The sequence below is a fragment of the Astatotilapia calliptera genome, chromosome 15 (genome assembly GCF_900246225.1).
Source record: "Astatotilapia calliptera chromosome 15, fAstCal1.2, whole genome shotgun sequence".
Classification (NCBI taxonomy): domain Eukaryota; kingdom Metazoa; phylum Chordata; class Actinopteri; order Cichliformes; family Cichlidae; genus Astatotilapia; species Astatotilapia calliptera.
In genome coordinates, this window is record NC_039316.1 from 754,429 (window position 1) to 778,479 (window position 24,051).

General features: G+C 43.8%; 1 protein-coding gene across 2 annotated transcripts in view; it reads left to right on the top strand.

The window, feature by feature from the left end:
• The first annotated feature begins 4,281 nt into the window (after positions 1–4,281).
• The window catches only part of ches1 (checkpoint suppressor 1), a 61,066-nt gene continuing 41,296 nt past the window's right edge, over positions 4,282–24,051 (top strand). Inside the window, exon 1 of one of the 2 annotated variants that reach the window (XM_026143270.1) lies at positions 4,282–4,571. Coding sequence is in view for 1 of the 2 variants with exons in the window: in XM_026143269.1 (XP_025999054.1) it covers positions 7,378–7,437 (60 nt within the window). In the remaining variant the exon portion in view is untranslated. Of the gene's footprint in view, positions 4,572–5,640; positions 7,438–24,051 lie in introns of those variants that run through there. The other variant, XM_026143269.1, reaches the window with a different exon arrangement.

A 24,051-nucleotide genomic window follows, 5' to 3' on the forward strand; every position in this document is an offset into this window, starting at 1 on the left:
GAGTTTTGGGGGCGCTGGCATTGTTAAACAAAGTAGAACCCAATAATGCAAGCAGTTTGTCATGTTCTCGCTATCCACAAAGATATTGGAGATTTATTTGGGTTTCAGGTGGATGCAGCAATGTAGTTTGTGATTAGAAGTGTTTAGTTGAGCATAATTTAAATCATCATGAGTGATGCCACAGTCACAATATGTAATTAACTGGTTGTCAGCATGCTGACCCAAGATGGAGCTGCTTTGAAACACAACATATAAATAAGTAAACATGTATTTTTGTGGTTAAAGGACACACATATTAATAGAGGGCATCAATGCATACACAGTAAACCGAAATACCATAATTTGTACTGTGGCACATCTGGAGGAAGTCTGGCTTGCATGATTAGGTGTCAGCCTAGCGTAAATGCAGTCTGTGGATTGGCAACACCTGCAGTTTAGTTAATTTTATCTGACAATGGTTGTGATCATAAAATAATATGTTTGTCTGTAGCAGCAGCTTGGGTTTCTTTAACAGACTCTCTCCATTTCTCCTTCCCTATCGTGCTGTTCTGTTGCAGTTCGGCTGTATATGTGTTAAGCGGCAAATGAAATGGATCACTGAAATGTAATTTAAATGAACTGTCAATAATGACAGACATTTATAACCACTTAATTAAATGTTCCAGTCCCACTGTGGACAGGACTGCTAAAACAAAGAACCTCTGCTACCATTTCTAATAATAATATACAAATAAAATACTAAAATTGCATCCAGTATTGAGTTAAATAGTAGTCCTCTTTTGAAGACACAAACACTATCAAAGACCAAGCTTCCAGGTTTGAAGGTAACGTAGAAGTATCTTAACTCAGCATTCATCTAATGGAGACCAAAACGACTTCCAGTCCTGCAGAAGTCTGCAGGAAGTCCTTCATTGGCTCTGAACTCTGTAAACAGTTTCCTGATGAGATTATGGCCTCAGTCATTCATTTCTGCTTATATTGATTAAAAAATTAAGTCAGTTTTATAAATTATAGTCATTCTAAGAAGTAATTCGCCAATGAGAACGTGGTTTCACAAACAGATCTGGTCTAGGCCATCACAACAAAATGACAACAGCGAAAACATTCAACTGGAGCTTCATAATAGGACTTTACTAACCAGTGGGTGACATCGATCTATTAAACTGTCCAAGTTTGGAGCTAGCCTCGAGTGGCTATTCATGGAACTTCCAACAGGGCATATAGCAGTTTAGTTATTTTAGAGAGCACATGGACATAAAAACCAGATCAGCTGGTTGTTGTTTTTTGCATCCCAAACGTGTGCTGCCGGCACAGAATTTGCCCTCTGGTGGACAAACTGTGCAACATCAACACTCGCGACATGATTGAAGGGTGTTTCTCCTGACTCTTTTATATTTCTTTATTTTTATTGGCAGTTTGAAATGCTTATACCTATAAATGAGTCCAGTACAGTCCGTTCTTTAGCCCCAGAGGTTGCTGCCTAGTTTTTCAAACCCTGCTGTATTTGATAAAATATGCTTTGTGTGGCAAAATAGGTTGTAAGAATCTTTTTCTTCACCGCAAGTTAGTTTTTCATGTGGGCACATTTTCATAACACTAAGGCTTTTTCTTAATGTGTTGACATGATCTTCCTGTCTGGCTTAACCCACCAGAGCCTGGAGCCAGTGCCAGGCTAATTCACATTGTGGCTAAGACTAGCCAAGAAATACAATGACTACACTTGTCTACTTACTCATTATGATAACCACAGACTTGGAGATTAAAAATTTGTGTGCCAATAAACACTGGGGAACTTTAGCTGTCCAAATGCAGTGGGACAACAATGCTTCTTTTTTCCATCCTATTGCTGATTGGCTGTTTGATGACAGGGGCGGAACAAGAACAATTCAGCATTTCAATTATTAAATAAATTCCTGCTGATTTTAATCCGAATTCTGAACTGAACGGACTCTTTGCTGAAATTACCCATCACTCTACATGCCAAACACACTTGGTCCTCTGGTGCTGGATCAAAGTAGTAACCTGACTGATTTAATCACCCAGGTTATATCTGTGTGATCAATAACTGACGTAGTTGACTGCATCATTAGTGACTATAGTAAACCTGTAATAAATGCTCTATTGGTGTGTATTTTTACGGCAGTGAATGACTTGATCCCAGTTTCAGTCTTAAAACTTACAAGATAACCAGTAGCTGACGAGTAAAATCATCACACATATCTTGTTTAGCTGTGCTGCTACCTGGACTCTGTTTTTCCTTCACTGTCTTAAGCCTCGGCTCGTCTCTCCTCTCCCAGGCTGTTTGTGGGGCTCAGAGATAAGATCTCCCTCAATAGCAAACTTTGGAAGACATCTTAAAGATCCCCCTCTGTCGCTTCAGCTTAATGCAGCCCCCTAGGCTTGCAATACAAGCACACATGCAAACACGTACACACACACGGCCTCCCTCTAATAATAGGGGCACGGCGAAGCAGCCTGGATATGAGGGCCTGTAAACACACTTCATTCTCCCAACACTCGTCTTTGATCTTTATTAAACATAACAGTTTCCTTGGTGCGTTTTGAGCTCAACTTGAAGCACCGCACTTTGCCCGCTTCCATTTCCCCGCCCATATATATAAAAAGAGAGCACATTTGGATTTCCTTGCTGTGGGCTCTCAGTGGGCTGATCACTGCCACGTCTGTCAGATTCATTAATTCAGAAGTGTGGCAAGCAAGTTCTGGTGAACTGTTTCTGGAGGCTACGTGTTTACATCTCAAAGCACCCTATTTTGCATATCTAATGAAGTTTACTCTATTTTTAGCAACGTGCAGGAGTGGTAGGCACGCATTACTTATGTTATTGAAGGGTTTAAATGGATTATCAAAGCTGCTTTTTGCCCGTCAAAAAACCTGCTCAGTCAAAGTTCTCACTACTCTGGCTGTTTAACTAAGGTGTTCAAGCCTTCCTGTTAAGGGTTCCTGCTTCCTGTGTTCACAGGAAAAAAAAAAAAAAAAATCATGTCCTTCAGTTTCTGGATCCCATGGTCCATAATGATCTGATCTCTGTCTCCCATAGGCGGGCCGTTGCTATGGTAACCTGATGACGCTCTGAGGCAGGATGGGGAAAGGAGAGGAGGGAGGGGGAGGGAGGGAGATGAGGAAGACGGTAGCTGCACGGGAGATTAAACGAGTTCAAGAAGATGACTCACTCTGTTAGGAAAGAAAGGCGTACGCCATATTTTAATAAAGGTGCTGTACTTCTGCCTCACACGGCGACGCAGTCAAGTTTTTCTAAGTAGACCCGAGTGAACCCCGTGTGTGCGTGTGCCTGTGTGCGTGAGAGAGAGACAGAGAAGGTAAAGGAAGCGGTGTTAAGGCTACTTGACATGAGCAAATGAAAATGTGATTTATGACCCGGGCAAATGCGTCCAACGGAGCTCAGTCTAGTTGATGTGCAAAAGGACAGAATGCCCCTCCATCCGCCATCTATAACAGCTTCTACTCCCTTGCATGACTCCCTGCATCTGCCTCTCTGCCCTGCTGTTGCCATAGCGACCACTTGGGTACAGAATCAAAACAACTTACTGGCTTAAAGATAAATAAATAAATAAATAAATAAATAAAATCCCACATTTTAGCTTTGGATGTCATAATGGCTAAACGAACCTTTTGTTGAATAGCCTTCTTATGTTCTAATACTTAATTATTTGTATCTATGTCACAAGGATATATATCTATAAATCTATATCTATATAGATAGATATATTAGTTCCTTAATTTAGTAATGTTTGTGTGTTCAAAATGCATCTTACTGAAGATTTAGAAGATTTATTATTAAATCAAAGGTAATATGATAATCATTATACTTTAATATTATCATATTACCTTTTTTACTGCATTTTTTTTGCTACATATATGTGTGTGTGTGTGTGTGTGTGTGCGCGTGTGTGTGTGTGTGTGTGTGTGTGTGTGTGTGTGTGTGTGTGGTAAAAAACTGGTGAATGAATCGTCTTGTTAAGATTATAGACGATCTTTGGACATGTCTTCCGTACACAATGGCATTCTTTCAGGGAACAGAGCTCTCTCTAGGACCCAGGGCGGGCACCGGGGGAAGTCCTCTGCTGCTTGCTGCTGCTGGCGGGGCAAAGCAGGCACAGCACAGGAACACACACATCCACGCGCGCGCACACGTACACAAACTTGCGCATACACACGCTCACCGAGCTCTTCTCCGACAGTAGAGAGAGAGGGAGAGCGCGAGCTCAGAGAGGAATAAACAGAGGGAGAGAGCGAGAGAGACCATAGGAACGCAGAAGCGGCTTGTGTGTGTGCGTGTGTGTGTGTGTAGGTACGCTTGCTCGGCGGTTAGAAACGACTGGCTGGGCGGATATGGAGGGGCTCGGGAAAAACGCTGGGAACTGACCGAGTACCGAAACGAAGAGTGAAAGAGGGAGAGAGGGAGAAGAAGGACTGACGGATAGCACGGTAGGAAGGACGGAAGGAAAGGAGGAGAGGAGGAGAGAGAAGTCTAAAAGAGGAGAGGAAGAGTGTGAAGAAGGGGCTCGTCTGGAACACAGAAGGATCCTAAGGTGACTTTACTGGGCTTTTTGTGGCATTAATGCAGGTCTGGCAGAGGTGTGTGTGAGTGTGTGTGTGATGATGACATGTGCTGCACGGCTCTGCACTTAAAGGGAAGTGCTGTGGAGGTGCGTGTGCATGTGTGTGTGTGTGTGTCACAGTAAGTATGTAAGTATACAGGTGTGTGTGTGTGTGAGAGAGAGAGAGAGAGAAAGAGAAAGAGAGAGTTATGAAGGTTGTTTTCCACAAGCTAAAAAAGGGGCCAAAGTGAGCTGAAGTGACCGCTGTAAACTGGAGTGAAGGGATCAAAAGGAGTGGATACTTTTTAAGGGAACAGTGTGATCTCATTCCAACACAAACGCACTTTTTCTTTTTCCTGGTAGGCTACTTTAGGCTGAAGGAGAGAAAAATAGGGGCAAAACACTCTCTTTAAGTCCGTTTTCCCCTTTCTTTCACTGTGTGTGTGTGTGTGTGTGTGTGTGTGTGTGTGTGTGTGCGCGCGCTCAGGTGTTTGGAGTGCAGCAGGTAACACATCACTTGGCGGCGACGAAACCAAGGCTGAATGAATGTTGTTTTTCCCAAGCTTGAAGGAGGCTTGATAAGTAGTAACAGCTTCTGAAACGTGTGTGTGTGTCTGTGTGTGAAATAGAGAGGGAGAGAAAAAGTGTGTGTGTGTCTGTGAGCCATAGACGGCAAACAGGTTGACGGAGGCAGATCTGATCAGACGCACAGCAACAGAGGAGAGAGCATGGCACAGGCTGAGCAGCAGCACATTGGATTACACACACGCGAATACACACACACACACACACACACACACACAAGCTCTGTGGCCAGGAGAACAGCTGGGAGAAGTGTGTGTGTGTCTGAAAGCCTTACACTTAATGCATGCATCTGCTTTTTCACATGCAGGAATGTTTGCCTTTGCATTATCTTATGTGCCACTGTGTGTGTGCACGGGTGCGTGTGCGTGTGTGCGTCCTACTGAATTTGCGCAAATTCAGTAGGACGAGGGTTTTGTCGTCTCTCTCAGACAGACGGCGTGTCTCTACCTCCGTCACCCCCCCCCCCCCCCCCCCTTCTCAACCCGGTCTGGAGACAGGAGGTGGAGGAGGTTTGGGGAGGGGAGGAGATCAGTTGACCAAGAATGAGGCAGATGAGAAGATTAATCCAGTAGCGAGAAATGAGACAGAGACGGAGGGGAGAGGAGAGGATGATGGAGATTTTAGGACAGCAGCAGGGGGAGGAGGAGGAGGAGAAATGGAAAGAAAGCAAGAGAGGATGGAGTGAAGGAGACAGGGGGGCTGACATGCTCTCTCCAGGAGTGCTGTGAGAGCTGCTCATTCATAATTCACCTCCATGGCAAACGTTCATTCACATATTGACCCCCCATGGCTGAGCTCAATGGAGTTCTCGCCCCTCCACCTCTCACTGTCTCTCAATGGACACCCCTGTGGTGCGACGTTCAGTTAGCCCGCTTCTTTTTCACTTTGGAGACAGTTGAAGCTCTCAGACGAGGCTTATGCCGCTTTTGTCCGTTATGGCCGTTTTGACGCCTTTAGTTTTTCCAGCTGGAAGCTCTGATGGGAGATTGAACTGTGTAAATTGAATATTGAATTCAGACTCCACCCTAGACACAGATAATTGGTATGGATGGATCAGTGGGTTAGTGCTCTCAGCACAACTGTTGTTTGTCTGATTCCCTCAGCACAGCTAAAACAGCCCATAATGGATCTATAATTCATGTGTGAATGAATTGAGTAGTATGCAGTTTGAATATAGTTTTTATTGGATGTCATCTCGTGATTTATTCAACATAAACACTCAAAAAAATGGCAGTTTTAATATTTCTCGTTGCACTGGTCAGGCTCAGAGCTACGCAGTAAGCGCTCTGGTCAGCTGTGGCTTTGAGCCACGTGTGTGTCTGAAATGCACCGTCAGAACAAAGTATACAGCAGAGGCTACAGCACATTTAGTTCTGAAAGGTAAACACTACAGAAGTGCACCTTATCAGCAAAAGTGAGGAAAAAAATGTCCTGACTTCTTAAGTTTTATAGGTGAAAAGAGGACACAGCACGAAGGTAAACTGGCGGAAAAAAACAATGGAGAAAAAAGTACCAGATTATAGTTAAATCAGCTGTTGTGCTGTGTGAAGATATGGCCCATATCTGGGCTCAGAGCAAGGCAGTGCACAGACGACGATCGCACTGCTACTTCCATTGTAAAGAGTTTGATTCCTGCCTGGTCAAACTAAATATGGTTACACTATTTATATTTATTGTTAGCCAATATCCTCATTGTAAACCCTTGAATTTTACCATGTAGCAAAACTTTCTTCCAAAATACATTGATGCATAGACACAGGTGCAAATATAATCACTACTTTGTGTAATGGAGTACTTTTTTATTAAGAAATTTCCACTTAAAGTGGACATCTGTGGTCCGTGATCTGGTTTGTAGTAACTGGATACTATATTGAAATATTTTTGTTTCAAACTAAATATATCTGTATACGAGAGAGAATTATGTTTTACTGTTTAGTCCACTCTGCCCTCAGTGGAGCATTTGGCTGGTGGCAACATTTAGAAATGAACTCAACACAGGGGCAAACACTGCAGTTCCTCTAAATGTCCACTTGGGGCATTCCCCATAGACGCCAGTGTTAAAATGCCGAACTTAACAACGTTAAAAAGCACGTTCAGAGCCTGGGTAGAATATGTTTTTGGTCTTTAATTTAATTTCCTCTTCATAACTACTGTACAGAGGCGGAGCCTTTTGAAGTGTTATTAATGCTTAAAGTGATTAAGTATTATAAGCATGGCTGCAATGCGCGGTGGATGGTTGCCACGACAAGCAAGCGTTGCCGGTAGCTGTTGGGTAAGCGCCACTTGAGCTAATATGAGTCACCACACTGGAACTTTGAAGTGAATTCAGACAATAATAATTCAGACAATTATCTGACGGTATGAGTTAGAGTCATTTTAACCAACAGAAATTCCAAGAAGTGAGTGCTCCAGTTTTGAGAAAATTAGCATTTTATGGACCTTGCTAACCTAGCAGCAAAAATAGCAAAGCTGACCCTGAGATTGGCGACAGCTACAGGAGAAGCTACAGCCACCCCTTGTGTAGAGTTATACAAGTTTTATATTTCCACCTCTACACTGCTAAATTCTCTGAGGCAACATAAGCCCCTCTTGATTGTACGCTACAGGTAGGCGCTGAAGTAAAGTGTGGTATTACAAAACAGCACAGGCCAGGGCTAGCTGAATAGCATGCTAGCTTCATTTGATATCTCTGCATATTTTGCCATAATGTCAGGACTGTTAACTAACATGCTAGTTTATGAACTGAGATTATTTTTCTCCTACTTATTTCCACTCAGAGATGAAAAAAGAGCTTTTGTTTCATTAATGTTGGAATCACAGACTGTATATAAAAGATGGACATAGTTATTAAAGTACAAAACAGTCTATGAGAAAACAGCCTTCAGCTCCCGTTCTCTGTCACCTTGTCAATGTTTTTTTCTCAACACGTTTATGGCTTATGGTTTATTTAAATCTTACTGAATAAACCATTCAAATTTTGTGAATTATTTTCCCCGAGTCAAAAGCTGGACAAAGCAGGATGAGCTGTTCTGTGTGACTGACACTCAATTATCCAGTGAGTGTCACAATCAGATCTACCTGTTGTTGTTATATGTGGTATCTGGTTTCAGAAATGCTCAGGTCTGCTAACCAGTGGGTCAGTTATACAGTCTATGCTTGTAATCCGTAGTCCACCACGAGATGCTAGAATACTCCCACTCGCCGTATTTTTTTACTTAACAGCTGCAAAGCAGCTCCAAAAATAATTGAACTTCTTAATAGCGATTTTTAAGCACCCAACAGTGCCCCGAGATTCAGTGTTGTCCCAGCTGACTTCAGATCTTTTAAAACTCAGTCAGGAACTCCTGACTCTGAAAACACTGATAGCAAGCCGGGAAAATTTTTAGCACGAGCCATTAAGCAAAAGCATCTTTAACGCCGTCGCCTCACTGGTAAATGTGATGGGAAGTGTCTTTTGATTCTCTCCTGAATAAAGCATCGTCAGTTGGCAAATATGCATGACAACAAATTAAATATGTGACTTTTAGATATACTGTGAGTTTTTATTTATTTACAAGAAACAACTTGTAAACTTGAACTTGTGGCGGTGCTTTATTGATTGCAGTGAAGAAGAAAGCCGCTCCTTCTGTGTGTTTGCGGTAATCGTTGTATTTCAGGAATTATTTATTAGTTAATGACTGAGCCCGCTGTGATTGATTAGGGCTGATGAACTTTGCCTTTCATGCACAGGTTCATATGTTAATGCAACCGGAGAGTTAAAAGACGGGCTGTAAATTGCAGTGGAAACGCAGCCGGCCAAAGTAGCCGAGATGGCTTAGAAGAATAATGCTCCTCTGTATCCCCCAGGTTATAATTGTCTTCAATAGGCCTCCTGCTGATTTGAAATGGACTCATTGTCCACAGTGCTGGGCACCTCTGCTCAATTAGCCCCTCTCTCCTTAAGTCCTGCTGAGCTATTGGCGGTCGCATCCTTAGATAGTGCACGCACATAAATGCTCACTGACACACACACACAAACGCGCACGCGCAGCATCGTGCATAGAAAGACGTCAGCGGGTGTAAAAATAGAGCTCATAAATAGGGGGAAAAAGTGTTTTATGTTTACAAGGGGTGATGTCATGTTTGGTGTAGATCCATAGCTGACGAATCGGAGGGCAGCTGTGGCGAGTATCAGTCTGCTCGGCTTTGGCTCTGCGATCTGGCGATTTTCTTTTTCGGTGCTTTTAAAGGAGCGGCGTTTAAGGAGTTGCAGTTTAATGTGTGTGTGTCTGTCTGCTTGTTTGTGCGTTTTCAGCGGCAGAGGCATGCACACGGTGACGCTGCTCTGGTTGCCAAGCAACACAGGAACGTGGGTGGAAGGATTTCCTGTCCTTAGGAAGCTTTGTTTATAAGTGGGGGGGCGAGCGAGTGCGCGCGTGTGTGCAGATTTCAGTGGTACGCTTGAGTGCCTGTGCGTTTTTAATGCACTCTTTGCCTCAAGTCAAAGTGCTACATAAAAGTCATCTAGGACACACACACACACACACACACACACACACACACACAGGGAAAAGGCAAAAAAGGCCCTTTTTTAGTCTGAGTTGGATTTGCGTTGCATAACTTCTCCAGCCGGTCTGTTTGCGGCACTCTGTCTCCTTCTCTTCTACCCCAACACTCTCGATATGTCACAGCCACCACGCTCACGCCAAGCTGCCTCCCGCTGATGATGTCATCAGCATGCCTCACTTTATGTTTCCTCTCGCACATGAGATTGCAATTATGTGCCCTTCATGCAATCACACAAAAACAAAACAAAACCCAAAAACCCGTGCACGGCGTGCCTGTCCTGCAGGCGTCGGACCCCGTGATTACGTAATTGACATTGAGTGAATGGGATGACGTCAGCTTGGCTCTCTCTGACTCTCCTCTCTCTGGCTAGTTACAGTGATGTCATAAATGGATGCAGCCATACACTGCTTGTGTGTGTGTGTGTGTGTGTGTGTGTGTGTGTGTGTATGCTGGCATGCAAAAGCATGTGTGAAGACAAAAATGACCTCAGGAGCCATCTGATTTATATAATGACATTACTCCTCCCCCTTTTTTTTCTGTTAAAGTGAAGATACTTTACAGCTAATGGATACTTTTTGGTATTGTATGCATCGTTCATAGACACACACACACACACACACACACACACACACACACACACACACACACACACACACACACACAGTGTTAGAGCTCGTTACAGCCCCCTGAGAGAGGCTTCTATTTGAAATGGATACCCCAGTGTCTCGCGACGGGTAACTCCATCGCCTTGCTGCCCTCCATCTGCGACTGTCTGACCTTTGTCGATTCTCATCCCGAGATTCGCCGACGACTGCAGGCAGGCAGTGAATGAAAAGGGAGAAGAGATGGTGCTGGGTCGTCTCCACGGATACTGTACTCGCCAGTTCTTATTTTAGCAAAAGAAAACACAGCGTCACGGAGAAAGAGTGATTTTCTTTTCTTTTTTAGCGGTTGGCCTTCTTCAGTGCGCCACAGAAATATCTGTTTTTAGCTCTCCGTTTGAGCTACGGGGTTTTTAAGCACAGAGGAAGACTGCTCTATTTGTGTCTCGGGTTGAACAGGCCGCCTGTTGTGTTCTCCAAGTGTTGTGGTTGACGCTCTGAACATCAGCCATCTAAATCTGGATGGGAGAACTGGGAGCTTTTAACGGACCTGAATACACACACGCAGACGTGCGCTCAAACACACTTTGTCTTTCTGCTGTCCTCTGATAGTTTTTTCTCGTTCCAACCTCAAACCCCAAACCGTGGGGAAATCACACCGCACGGTGGCTTAAAAGTTTATGAACCGGGAAGCAAAACACACACACACACACACACACACACAAGAATGCTTTAAGTAGACACACTCGTGCAGACACACAGAGAAACACAAAATATGCAGATTTTCCCCAATAAACTGATTAGCATTAGCTCAGCCCTGCTAAGGCCAAACCACAAACAGAGTACTGTACATAACCGCGCAGCAGCTTAACACTGAACAGGACTGTTTGATACCACTGCGCAAATATACACACACAAGCAAGAAAAATACACACAAACACACAAGACCATAGCAGCACAAGCAGATCATGAACGCTGTCCAAGCGAAGTCCGCTTCAGCTAGTAACAGTTCGACATAGATACACAACCAAACTGATTATATACACATGCGCCCCCCCCCCCCCCCCCCCCCCCCCGGAGTCTTAGGGCCTTAGTCAGCGTCTGTGTCCGTGCGTGGGCCTGTTCCCTGGCAGGGTGAGGGGAAAAAATACCTTCCCATATGATGTAAACACCAAAGTCCCTGTTTGTGTGTGTGTGTGTGCACGCATGCTTTTAACACTATGTGTATGCGTGTGTGTGTGTGTGACTGGCACCCTCTGAGATAGGATTCGCTCGCTGTGACAGTTTTCCAAATTATTCCACAACACAGTGCAGTTTCTTTTTAAAGATAAGTTTCTCTGCCATCTCTGCTTTGTTCCACTGCACACAGCGGAAAGGAGAAAGACGGAGTAGACAGAGGGGCTGACGTGTGACATCACTAACCAAATGAAGGCAGTGAGGTTAAAAAAAAGGAGAGGCCACTGCTTTTAACTCGATTCATAAAAATCTCTATTATTGATTTTGTGATGGTTTTAGTGCAGGCAGCACTTTGTTTTGACTAATGCCAAACAAGAGGACTTCATTATTTCTACTGTTTTATAGGAAATATAATTATTGAGTCTTCAGCAGGTCCCTTGGTTTTTGTGGGGGGTTTTTTTTTTTGGTTTAATAACGTGCATGACTCACACGTTAAATGTGTGTGTAGTGAAGAAAATGTCACTGGCAATTATTGCTACAGTTAACTCAACGAAGAGCTGTTAGTTAAAACGCAGCATATCCTTTGTGGGGTTTTCATTTCAGGGCTGTCAACGAATATTCTGCATACGATAATGAATCCTGATATTTGACTGTTCGATTGTGGAACGAAGCTGAAGTGAAGGCAGGTAGAAGGCAAAGGTGGAATAAAAGATGCAGGTAACACACAGAGATGTATAGATGCAGATTGGAGAGGAGCGTGCAGTGAGTAGCTGAGCCTCCTGTCATTAGTGAGCATACACGTATCAGCTGGTCAACTGTAAATGATGGCAGATGCTCTTAATCCTCTGAGGACTACAAAAGTCTCGAGCCACCTTTCATTTCTTTATATTTTGCTTTCAAGGAGCCAGACTTTCTGGTAGTTTTTTAAAGTGGTCTTGAGCAATAGTTCTCCAGGCTTTCTGAAGGTCTTTCAAAGTTTTTCCTTGGACGCTGTCTGCTTTTCAATCATTCAAGCTTAAAAAAAAGCACCTTACTCAAGAGATGAACCAGTGTTATATCTACACATAACAGACAGCTTAGCAAAGAACCAATTTGAAATTGTGTCTTTAGGCACTTTGTTACTAGCAGCCTGTCACAAAAACACATCATTTGTTCTCATTTCTTTAGCAATGGGAACACAGTTTGACAGCCACATCATAGTATTTTTGCACCAACAAGGTGATTCCCAAAGAGCTTTTAGTTGAAAATCTAGCATATCTCAGCACAGTGTTCAGTTTATCCTTAGAAATGTGAGGAAACCGGACAAGTGAAAGACAAAAGAAGAAGTGGCAGACCTAAAAAAGAAAACTGCCTACAGCAGATAAACAGCATCTGAAAGTCATGTCCTTAAGAAATAGGAAAAAAGAAACCCAGCAAAGACCTGACACCGGGCCTTCGGTAGATCCATCTATTGTTCACTGAAGCCTCATCAGAAATGGTCTCTGTGGAAAGACGGCTGTCATGAAGCCGTTCTAACTGAAGGGAGAGGAGGCTAGGCTATACCAAATTACACAAGAAATGGACTGAAAATCAGTGGCAGGGCGGATGTAGTGATGACTCCAAATTTGACATTTTTGGTTCAAATCATTGTCAGTATTTCTGGGGGAGGTCAGGAGAGAGTCTACAAGCATTTGTAAAATATGCTGGAGGCTGTGTATGCTTTGTGGCAGTATTTCAGCCAGTGGTGTTGGAGATCTTGTCAGAACTGATGGACTTATGAATGCAGAACAATACTGACAGATTTTGATCCACCATGCAGCACCGTCTGGAAAATGTCTGATTGGCATTGGCTTCATTTTCCAGCATAACAATGATCCCAAACACTGTCAGTGCAGAAAAGCATGGATTGGCCTCCCCATTATTGGAGCAGTGTGGGATCATCTTGACAAAGAACAGAACAAAAGGCAGAAACATGCAAAGAAAAGCTTTAAATGTCCTTCAAGAAGCCTGGAGACACACAAACATGTATATCTGCTAATTAATGATGACTAGACTGACTCATAATAATAATAACAGAAGTCTGCTCAACAGAAAACAAAGCAGAAATATACTCATGGTCCATACCACACTGTAGGCCATATTACCTATTTTAATTCTATTAAAATATTCCAAAAGTCTGATTCATTGACTACAATTGGTAGTGAAGCCAAGCAGACACTAATCAGCCACAGAGCCCTGTGTCGGCACATCTGTCAATCAAAATCTCTTATGAACTATTATACTATATACTAGGGCTGGGCCATATTATACCGTTCACGGTAATACCGGTATAATGTTAGGCAACGATAGGAAAATGAAATATCGCGATAGAATGGGAGTAAAACGCGCATGCGCAGTGCCTTTGTTTTCATACGCACATGGCCGATTGTTGAGTGAAACAGATGAACCAGAATTGGTTTGTAAAAATGGAGCAACTTCCGTGATGTGGAACTGGTTTGGTGTTTGTCCATCAGATACACAACAAAGCACATTTTTTTGCAGAACATGCAAGCGGCCGTTGTTATTGTCATATTTGTCGGACTAAGATGCTCTTAAATCTGGGAGTAATCTGGGTCCTAAACTCCGTATACTTCAGGTCAAACAACACTGCAGCATCACTTAGAGTTAAAAACTGTCTAAATTCTTTCATCTTTAATAAAACGATCAGCATTGCTGCTTTACCAGGTGTAACTATAAAGTTTAACTTCCAGGCATCCATGAAAACAAAAGTTATTACATTTAACGGAGTTAGAAGTTAGCAGGAAGCTAGTGGAAGTTAGCTCGCTAGTTTCGCTAGTTGCCTAAGCATGATATTGCATGTTCTGACTGAGAGATTTCTGAAAAAAATCAAACGTACAGCTCTGCTATCACTTCCAACATAAATGAAGACAGGAAACTAAACAGCAGCGACGTTTGCAGGGTTACTGAAGTTGGGCTAGCTGGTATATAATGATGTGCTACGTGATCGCTAGCGACACAGCTATGTTAGCATAACATAAACAGTGAAGCTGGAGGATGAACAGTAACACTTTTCCACTTATAAAAGTTAACGTGAAGGTTCTTCATGGTTAGAGACAAATGCAATCGCATGGCAGGATGCTGTAAACGGACCAAACTTCAGTCAGGAGAACAACTGAGATAATCCATCCACAATACGAGGTTAGTCATTAATATACTGCAACAACATGGGAATAGAGCAGCTGCCAGAGAATTCAACATTAATGAATCAATGGTACAGAAGTGGAGGAAGCAAGAAGAATGAGTTTAATCAAGTTTGATTTATCTGACTGCTTTGTTTCGCTTAATGTGCCTTATAATCCCGTGCACCTTATGGTCCGAAAAATGCGTACTGCACACTGCAGTTTAATGTTGCAAAGCACCTCTTTTTAACTTCAGTGGATATTATACATGGTTATGCTCAGGATATGTCAGCCCATTTCTACTGGAAATGCCTTTTGGTTAAACTTTCAGCAAGGAATTTGCATTTGCACTGTTACATTTTTAATGTACATAAAACCAGCTTCTTGTTTAAGTGAAAATAAATGGAAGGTTGTCTTTTTGCACTAGTAATGTTGTGGAGTTGTATTTTGTCTCGCATCAATTATATCGTCGGTTATATCGTTATCGCAAATTTTCAAATATATATCGTGATAAATATTTTTGGCCATATCGCCCTGCTCTACTATATACTATACTATTATAAGGGGCAGGGATAGCTCAGTAGGTAGAGTGGTGGCCCAATGATCGGAAGGTCGGAGGTTAGATTCCCCTGAACAGCTACCCTGAGGTACCCCTGAGCAAGGTACCTGCTCCCTGGGTGCCCAATGGCTGCCCACTGCTTCACTGTGTGAACGGGTTAAATGCAGAGAGGAATTTCCCCACGGGGGTCAGTAAAGTACACTTACTTTCTTTCTATAAACCCAAGCTTATTGGAAATGTCTCGTTTTTGGAACCAGACTCAAGTCGCCCCTAAAACTGCAGTTTTGGGCTCTGCTGCATTGGGCCCAGTCTCAGTCAGTGAAGGAACGTACATAACACAACATCACATTAGAAAAGCTACACACCTCCACCTAAAGGGTAGGCCTCAGGGTCAGGTGATGTTACATTTAAAAGTAACATCTAAAGAATGCTGAAACAGTATTCTGTTACTTTGTAACCAAGAGTTCATGTGTTACCAGAAATTATTACATTGGTAGCTTCTCTTCCAGCACCTAACCAACAACAAGCTTGTGAATTTCCCTCGCAATGATAGCGTTAGCTGAGCTGAAAGCTAGCTAGCTGTTCAGAAGACGCCACACCGGAGTGGTTCTCCTTACCCCTGGTGCTGTGGAGCTGCTGAGTTTAGTTAATAAAATAATTCAAATACTAATGATTTACCCCCAACACAGTGCATCAGTTACAACAGAGAATTAAGAGATTTTCAGAAAAAAGTAGTAGAAGAACGTCAGAAGTCACATCATGGTAACTCTTAGTAGTAAATACTGATCAGGCTTCGAAAACACTACATTTACACTTCCCATAATGCAGCATGGAAAACACTGGTGTCTGCGTTTTTAACCCTGAGCTTGCAATGATGGCTTTTTGTTTTTAAAAAAAGCACAAAACTTCTAGTTGTCAAGCCTACAGCAATCGTGATGACATCATTAGTGGTTACTTTTTTCAGCCACAGATGACATTATAAAACTGCTGTCTCTGCACGAGTGCACCATGTTTGCTAGCTGCTACCCCGGGGGCAGTTTGTCATTTACATTTCGACGAACGAGACAAATCTGTCGAATGTACTATTTAGGCGTATTCCCAGCTAAAAGTCGAGCCTCTGCAGAAGCAGCCCAGATTTTGCAGCTCACCGATTCTGTTTTGAAGCGTCACCGTGCACAAAGGGAACAAGGCAGAGAGGACAGGAGCCTCGTTCCTGTGATAACCTATAAAGAATTCAGCACACAGATGGGCTGAGCTACCTGCAGTCCTGATGAAACACACTTTTTTTTTTAAAGTTGGAGGCAAAGTCACTTTCCCTTTGCTGTACTCGTGTTAGTGTTTGGTAGCTGCTCGCAGGGATTTGCTGTACGGAAAGCCGCAAGGGACGCAAGTCATCGAGGGACGTCGCTCAGTCACGAAACAAGGGAACCGTACCTTAAAGCTCGTTTTCAGACAAACGGAGGGGACAGGTGTCACTTGAACTCGAACAGCAGGAGCAGAAAAACTCTTAAACCACTGATGTTTGTGTTCCTCTTTAGTGGCACACTAACAAGCTGGTGTTCTGCTAACTTTACACTTTGTTTTCACCGTGGAGCGCTTACAGTGGCACAAGATTTATTATGGTCTGTCGTGAGGCACATTCAACACATCTCTCCTCAAACACTGAGTGAGTGGGAGAGCCAGGTGCAAAACAATCATCACCTGTCATCATATTCATTATAACCACATTCAGATGTGGTCAGGGGCACGCTGGGAGGGGGGGGGGGGTTGGTGGGAGGCCATCGCACTGCAAATTATATGTGCCGTAGGTTTGTTGCTAAGCGACTTTGTCACAATACCCCTGTGACCTTCCGACCCTGCCAAGCCTGGTGTTACTGTCCCCGTCTCACACTTGCATGTGCATGCGCGCGTGAGTGTTATCCGAGACGATGGTGAGACTGCCGCATAGCAACCGAGAACAGCTGTGATTTCTCTGTGGTTCGGACGAGCGTGTGCGTGCAGATTTGTTGTGCGTTTGCAAGAAGCTGCCGTCACTGTTCATCTATGCGCACACCCACTACAGCATAATATGGCACGCTGTCACTTCCACAGCGTGATAACGGCAGAGACTCAATCAGCCAAAATGCCCCCCAACACACACACACACACACACACACACACACACACACACACACACACACACACACACACACACACACACACACACTCGCTCAACCCTGTTGTCAAATTGCAGCTGAAAATAGAGAGCGGAGGGAGCGATGGAGCAGTCATTTCCCTGAAGATCCATTCATGTAAAATACTGTTATTCAAACCTCCCTCCCCCTTATTCAATAGTCTTATTCATCTCTCTCCTGACTGTAACACCAAACAGGCCTTGTCTTCTGCTTCCCAGCGTCAGCCTTTGCGCCTGTGCACGCACAAGCGGGCGCCTGTGCGTTGTTCTCAGCTCTTCTCCAATAAGAGGAATGTCCTTGGCCTGTCCGACCCTCGCTGCTCCCGCTGAGCCCTCCGTCAAACACCTAAGGCGGGCTCTCCCGTGCTGCTCCAGCCAATCGGGTACCCTGGCAGTTAATGACATCAGTTAGCGGAGGATCTTTAGGACTGGCCCCTCGAGGTGATTCGTCGGGGAGCGAGTGCTCTTATTGTTATGATGATTAAGTGTTATATGAAGGGCTATCAGAGGAGAGCCCCTTAATGAAAGTGGAGCGCAGAGAGCAGAGGCAGCAGCGGTGCCGGTGTTGGTAGCGGCGTAGAGAGCTACAGAATTGAGCTAGAAATAGAGTAACGTTGGAGGGAGAGAGGTGGGGACAAAAAAGAGGAGAGTTTTAAGGTGGAAGACGGAGAGATACTGTGAGAGAGAGCGAGAGGGAATGTTGGGCTGAATATTTAACAGCTGTGTCCAGACTTGCTGACTCCGGGTGTTCATGATCTGAATGTACCATGAGAGGTAGACAGTGCGCACAGGAAACCGCTGTAAAAGAGCGAAAGGGGAAGAAGGAGAGGAAGAGAGAACAAGTGCACGTATGTGCAAATGCATCCAAATGTGCACGGTTTTGCCTTTTTGTAATTTGTATTCATCCGTGGATCCTTGCAGGAATGCGAGCATGCGTGTGTGCGAGTGTGAACGCCGGAGATTCCCTGGCTGCTCGGTGAAAGCGTAGAACGCCCTGCCTCGGAGGAAAATTCCATCCCACGCTGTTGTAAATCATCAGGCTGGGATGTCCAACGTATTTTGTCATTTTCCTAATGTGCACTTGTCATTCGCTTTTCTTTGTTGTGCCCCCCCTCACAACAAAGTCTTTTACTACATTTCCCAGAAAGCCTCCTGATTGATCTTTATCTGCTGGAGTCTAATGTCCGTGTAGAGTTCCATCAGGATTTCTTAGTCGAGAAATCTGGAGTTCTGCCACTTTACTGAAGACCGCTACAAACTGAAATACTTTGTAAAGACACTGCTTACTGAAAAAAGTGAGAGCAACACCCTTTATCTTGTTATATTGTTATTTCTCTGTGGCTCAGTAGAACTATATTAATGTGAAGTTATGTTAAATTGGACTTATTATATTTTCGTTCTGCTTGAGTAGACACCAGAGCTTTGTGTCTGAGATGGACGTGTTGGTGGCACCTTATACATCATCCAAGCCAAGGGTGGAAAAATGCTGCCTGAAGCAGAGCATTCAGAGCAGACTGAAGCCTGAGCGTTTGGCGCAGAGTTTATTTGTGTATACTAACCTCATCATTTGAGTGTATATGTATTACAGAAGATAAAGGACAGCATAATAGGCCAATTTCTAAATATCCAACACTTTGCACTAGAATTGAACTGGACCGGTTTGCTTTGCATGTTTAAGGGTGTGTTTTTTATCTGGACAGTTTTCAACACTTAAAGTATTCTATTAGCATGGCCTGCACTGACAAGCGTAGTACCACACACCCGAGTGCTTTTTCTCAGGTGCACTGATTACTGAAATTACCTTTTTGACTCACCTTTCTGCCAAAGCATTCAAAGTTGCAGTCTTACGAGCCGAACAGCAACTATCACTGCTACTGTTACAGAAGTAGTATGCTTTTTTTCTTTATTACATTTCCATCTGCATTTTGTGTACACAATGAAGTAACTTTCTCACTTTTCAAGGCTGAAACAGAGAATAGTTGTGAAGCATTTGAATGCTTTCATGTAGAGATGCATAACGCATGCATTTGCTTCTTGTAGATGTGCTAAGGAACACAGCTGCACAGACACATGAACCCTTTGGATGAGGCTATAGTGAACATAAGGTCATCAGCACACTGTCAGAGGTCTTAATACTGAGCCCATTCTGTCAGTCGGGTGCAATCAGTCTGTATGCCGGGTCACTGACAAAGTAAAAGTCTAACAATTTGATGACGAGGTGCAAAATGTGAGTGGTGTGCAGCGATTATTAAAGTGCTGCTGATATGCTGAATGACTCAAGTTGGCTCAAAGCTGTTTCGATGGTGGTCTTTGGCCATATTTCAGTCCAGCTCAGGCACAATCCAGGCTGATCAGCTGATGACTTTCCTTATATCTCTCTACACATCCAGTTGACAAATCTGTTTAAGTTGCCTGCCTAGAGTTCCTACCCTCTTCAACCCGCTTTGCAACCCACCCCAGCTCCTCCTTTAATGCCTGTCATAGATGCTCTGTTCTGTGCTGAGGTCTCGCTGCTGCTCTCAGGCTTTCCATGTTTGCACTCGAAAGGGGGGGGGGGGGGGGGGTTGGATACCAGAGACGTGCAGCCAAATATATATAACCGCAGATGAAAATAATCTTCTTTTTGACTACAGTGGTCCTTACTGAAATGAATGCAAGTATTAGATTGCAGCACGAGTAGCCATTTTTTAGGGTGAGGGATAAAGTCACATAAGATTCTGCAAAGCCCCGTCATAGAGTGCAAACGGGTGTAGAGGTTTGGGATTTGATGAGCCATCAAAGTCACGGCTACACTCCTCCCGGATCGTGTTACCACATCTCCGCAGTTCCTGTGCACAACCGCAGAGCCCCTCGAGCCTGCTTAAGTGTTAGCCTGCCTCTGAGTGGGTACCTCGGTCGTCTTCAGGGTTAATGTCGGGCAGCAAACAGATGGACCCTTCTCAGTTTATTCAACAAACTCCACTATCACTGGCATTCATTTGGCACTTGACAGATGGAAACTTCCGACTTGGGTTCACGAACTGAAAGCATAAAAGAGAGGGTTTCAGATACCTCCTGCAGCGATACAGAGAAAGTCAAGACTTACAGTTGCTGCACTGGGGCTAATTCAGTTTGTGCTGAGGAAGAAGAGGCCCGGTAAAGCACAAGGTTTCCCTTACTTTCCTGTAAAAATCTCCGACCAACACTGAGCCTTCATCACATATTTTGCACTGGCAGAGAGAACGTCAGCACACACCCCCACCCTCCCCCTCACACACATCACCCCTGGCTAAAGGAATGTAGTGGAAAACGAGGGACTCGAGATAGAAGATCAGAGGCCTTAATATGAACCACATTGTGTGTTGTTCTCCTATTTCCCATCTCCTGTGTTCTCCGCATCAGGAGTGAAACAGCCTTTGATGAATATCTACAAAGAGATTTGAGACTTATAAAGAGCGGCAATTTAGCCAGGTATGTTATCTTAAGCCTGGTAATTTGGGAATTCAATTCACTCATCGGGGGGAGCCTGCGGTGTTTATCGGGCTGACTCGCATCAGCGCCGTACATTGAAATAGAGGATCTGGGGGCTATCCAGTCAATAACTGACCGCATCTCAAAACGCAGGTTATCGCATCGCTTATACCCACAATTCCCTCCCTCTCTCGCGCGCGTGACCGTGGATCAGGACCTGCCTTTCCCCTGAGTTACACATCTAATCACAGCAGCATCATCCCTCATCCCTAATTCTGTTGGCAGGGCCTGTCAAACAGCATACGCTGAAAGACGAGGTGACTTTGAGATGCTGCTAATGACCCTAGGATATAACTCCCCTCTGTCTTTTACTCCCACTCTCTCTTTCTTCCTTGTCCACTCCTGTCTTTATTACTCGCGGTCATGCTCATTCTTTTTCACTGCCTCTCTCTGAATCTGCAGATTAGAAAACACAACCCAGAGCAGGGTGAGTGGAAACAGGGAGTCATGCCTATTTTTTTTTTAATTTAGTATGTGGAAACACTGCGGAGTCTTTAAGGGTCAACGCGAAGACGAACTTCTGTTCAAATGTTATTCCACCTTTGTTTAAAGCGGGCAGCCCCGCAGGTTAAAAACCTCCTCCATCACGAGAGGCCAAGCAAGACTCAGCATCTGCGCGCGCACACACACACACACACACACACACACACACACACACACACACACACACACTCTCTCAAAGCCTCAGACAGAAAAACACACCCCAAAAAAGCAATCCTAGCCGAGTACTGACTACTTTATAAGCACTCCAGTAGACAACACTTCATCGTCAAACCAGCGGGCTCGTTGCCAAACCTATTTAAATCTTGACTGAACAAAGCAAAGGCAGCTCCTTATTGTGTCTGCCACAAGAACCTTCATTAACCGTGTAAACTCAGCAAGTGAGCTTCAGATAATTTCACAGCCTGTTCCATGAAGAGGGAGACGAGCACATACAGGCACTCGTGCCTAATTTGGTTTTGAGAGAGACGACAAAAACAAATCACGGGACTGTAAAAAGACTTAACTGCTACATCGAGAGGATTCCCAAATGTTTATATAAAAAACGGCAGGTGGATAGGGTGAAGAAGGGGTGGTGGCACCGATGAGCAACAGAGTGCGGTCTGTAACGGAGTGGGTGACGGTGTGTGGATATAAAACAATATAATCTAGTGTTTGCATGAAAGTGAAAAACTTTTTCTCTGTCAGCAAAAAGATTTTTTTAAAAACCCTCATGACCCAAATTCAGCTTTTGTCCTTTTAAAACCACTCACTCCGTTGCACAAGTTTTTCCTACTTCCCAAAATAGCTTCGTTTTTTTTTTCCATTCAGCCTAAGCGACTGCAAAACAAGCTGCAAAGGTTGTGACTGTGCTAAGATGGGCAAAGCATCACCAGCTTCAGACGTTTACACACATGCTCTGCAGCTCTGAATGCCAGTGTGCAGCAGTAGATGCTCTTTAACCTGCACGCGCGACCCAATCAGCACCACCTCCAAAACCATCGAAGGCACGTCTTAATAGGATTCCTGGATCTTCCAGCATTTTCTGGAGTTTGTGTGTTAAAATAGCTGCGCTTTCTTTTCCTAGTTATCTGAATTTCACCAGCTTCACCAACACACCAGGTTCAGGATCTGGAGGTGAGGCTTGCAGCATGAAGCATTTCTTATTAGACACTTAGTTGCAGTTGTAGTTTTCTGTTTTTAGTTCAGTCTATTTCCAGGGTTTGTTTCAGTTCCGTTTTTAATGTTTGGAAATGTTTTATTTTAGTTTTTATTAGTTTCATTGTTAGTTGTAATCTTTTTAATTATTATTGTATGCAGGCTGTAAGTCAGAGGCAAGATTTAGGTACAGAAAGCAGTGACACAGTCTGCCAGATATCCAGAATAAAAACATCTGTTATCAGGCACGAAGCTGTAACATTTTTATCAAACAGATTGTTTCTACTGAATTTTAGTTTGTTCGCCACGTTCACAAAATTGTTTCAGTTAGTTTTCTTTTTTTTTCAAAAGGATACTTTTTACCCCTCAGCTAAAAATCTCGGATGAGCTGGAATCTCAGAGGTCAAGTTTTTGGAAAACTTTGTGGATGTGATAACCGGAGAACAAGGGACGTAGGATTTTAAAATTGATACCACAGGTCTGTCTACTTTTTAAATTTTAATTTAGGTATCTAAATATTGTTTCACGTCTACTTTTAGTTTGTAGTTTACGTTTAGTTGACGTTAATAACCTTGCTTAGTTACAACCTTTTACTATTTCTAAGCTTTATACATCTGTAGAGTCAGTATCAGTAGTCTCATTGGCACTTGGCTCACTCATCGGTTTAAAAAGAGAAGTCAAAGTGCATTAAAAACTTGATGTCAGTTCACTTTACCTGAATTTCATCGATAGACGAAGCCATGAGTACACAAACATGGAAAAAGCTTTTAGGTCGTCCACGCTCTGTCACTTTAAGAAAGTATTCGGATAACCGGGATTAATATACTTGGAAAGCTGTCAGCGAATAAAGCCCGTGTTCAATGTATCTACGGGATAAATCAGTCCTGTAAGTGCCGGAGGATGCCCTGCAGAGAAAAAGAGCCTTTTTGGGACTCCGTTCGAGCGATAGCTCATATCACTTTTTCTCTTTTGGCCTGTTTGCGAGTTTGTAAACAGCCTGAATTTTGTTTTGTCAGCATTCGGAACACGTTTCAGTTGACATAAGGTATCTTGTGTGGCGTTAAAAACAGCTTGTAGGAGTGGGAGGGAGGAGTGAAGGATGTAAGCAGAGTTGTATCATCAGCAGAAGCCGTGGAAGTATCGTCAGCAAAGGCAGGAGAGGACCGCATAGGTTACTGACAAACTGCTGCCTCACCCCCTCGTCCTTCCCGTTTCACTATCTTTCAAATTCCACTTTCTTTTCACGCAACCGGAACGCAATTTCTTTCCACCTCTGGGATAAGGGTGATCTACTAAACTGCTTTACTTTCTCGTCTAAACACAAGGCGGTGCGGTTTCTCGATCGCAAACTTCTCTCAGCCTCTTTGAGCTGTTTTGTTATTGATTCCAGTCTGTGGCCAAAGCTGGAGAGCTGGGGAAGCCAAAGAGGGCAAACCTTTGGAACCGGACAGGCTCTTCCAGCGCTTGTTGCCATGGTTTTTTGTTGTCGGGACAAACTGTCGACCAGTGGCTGAGCGCCTGA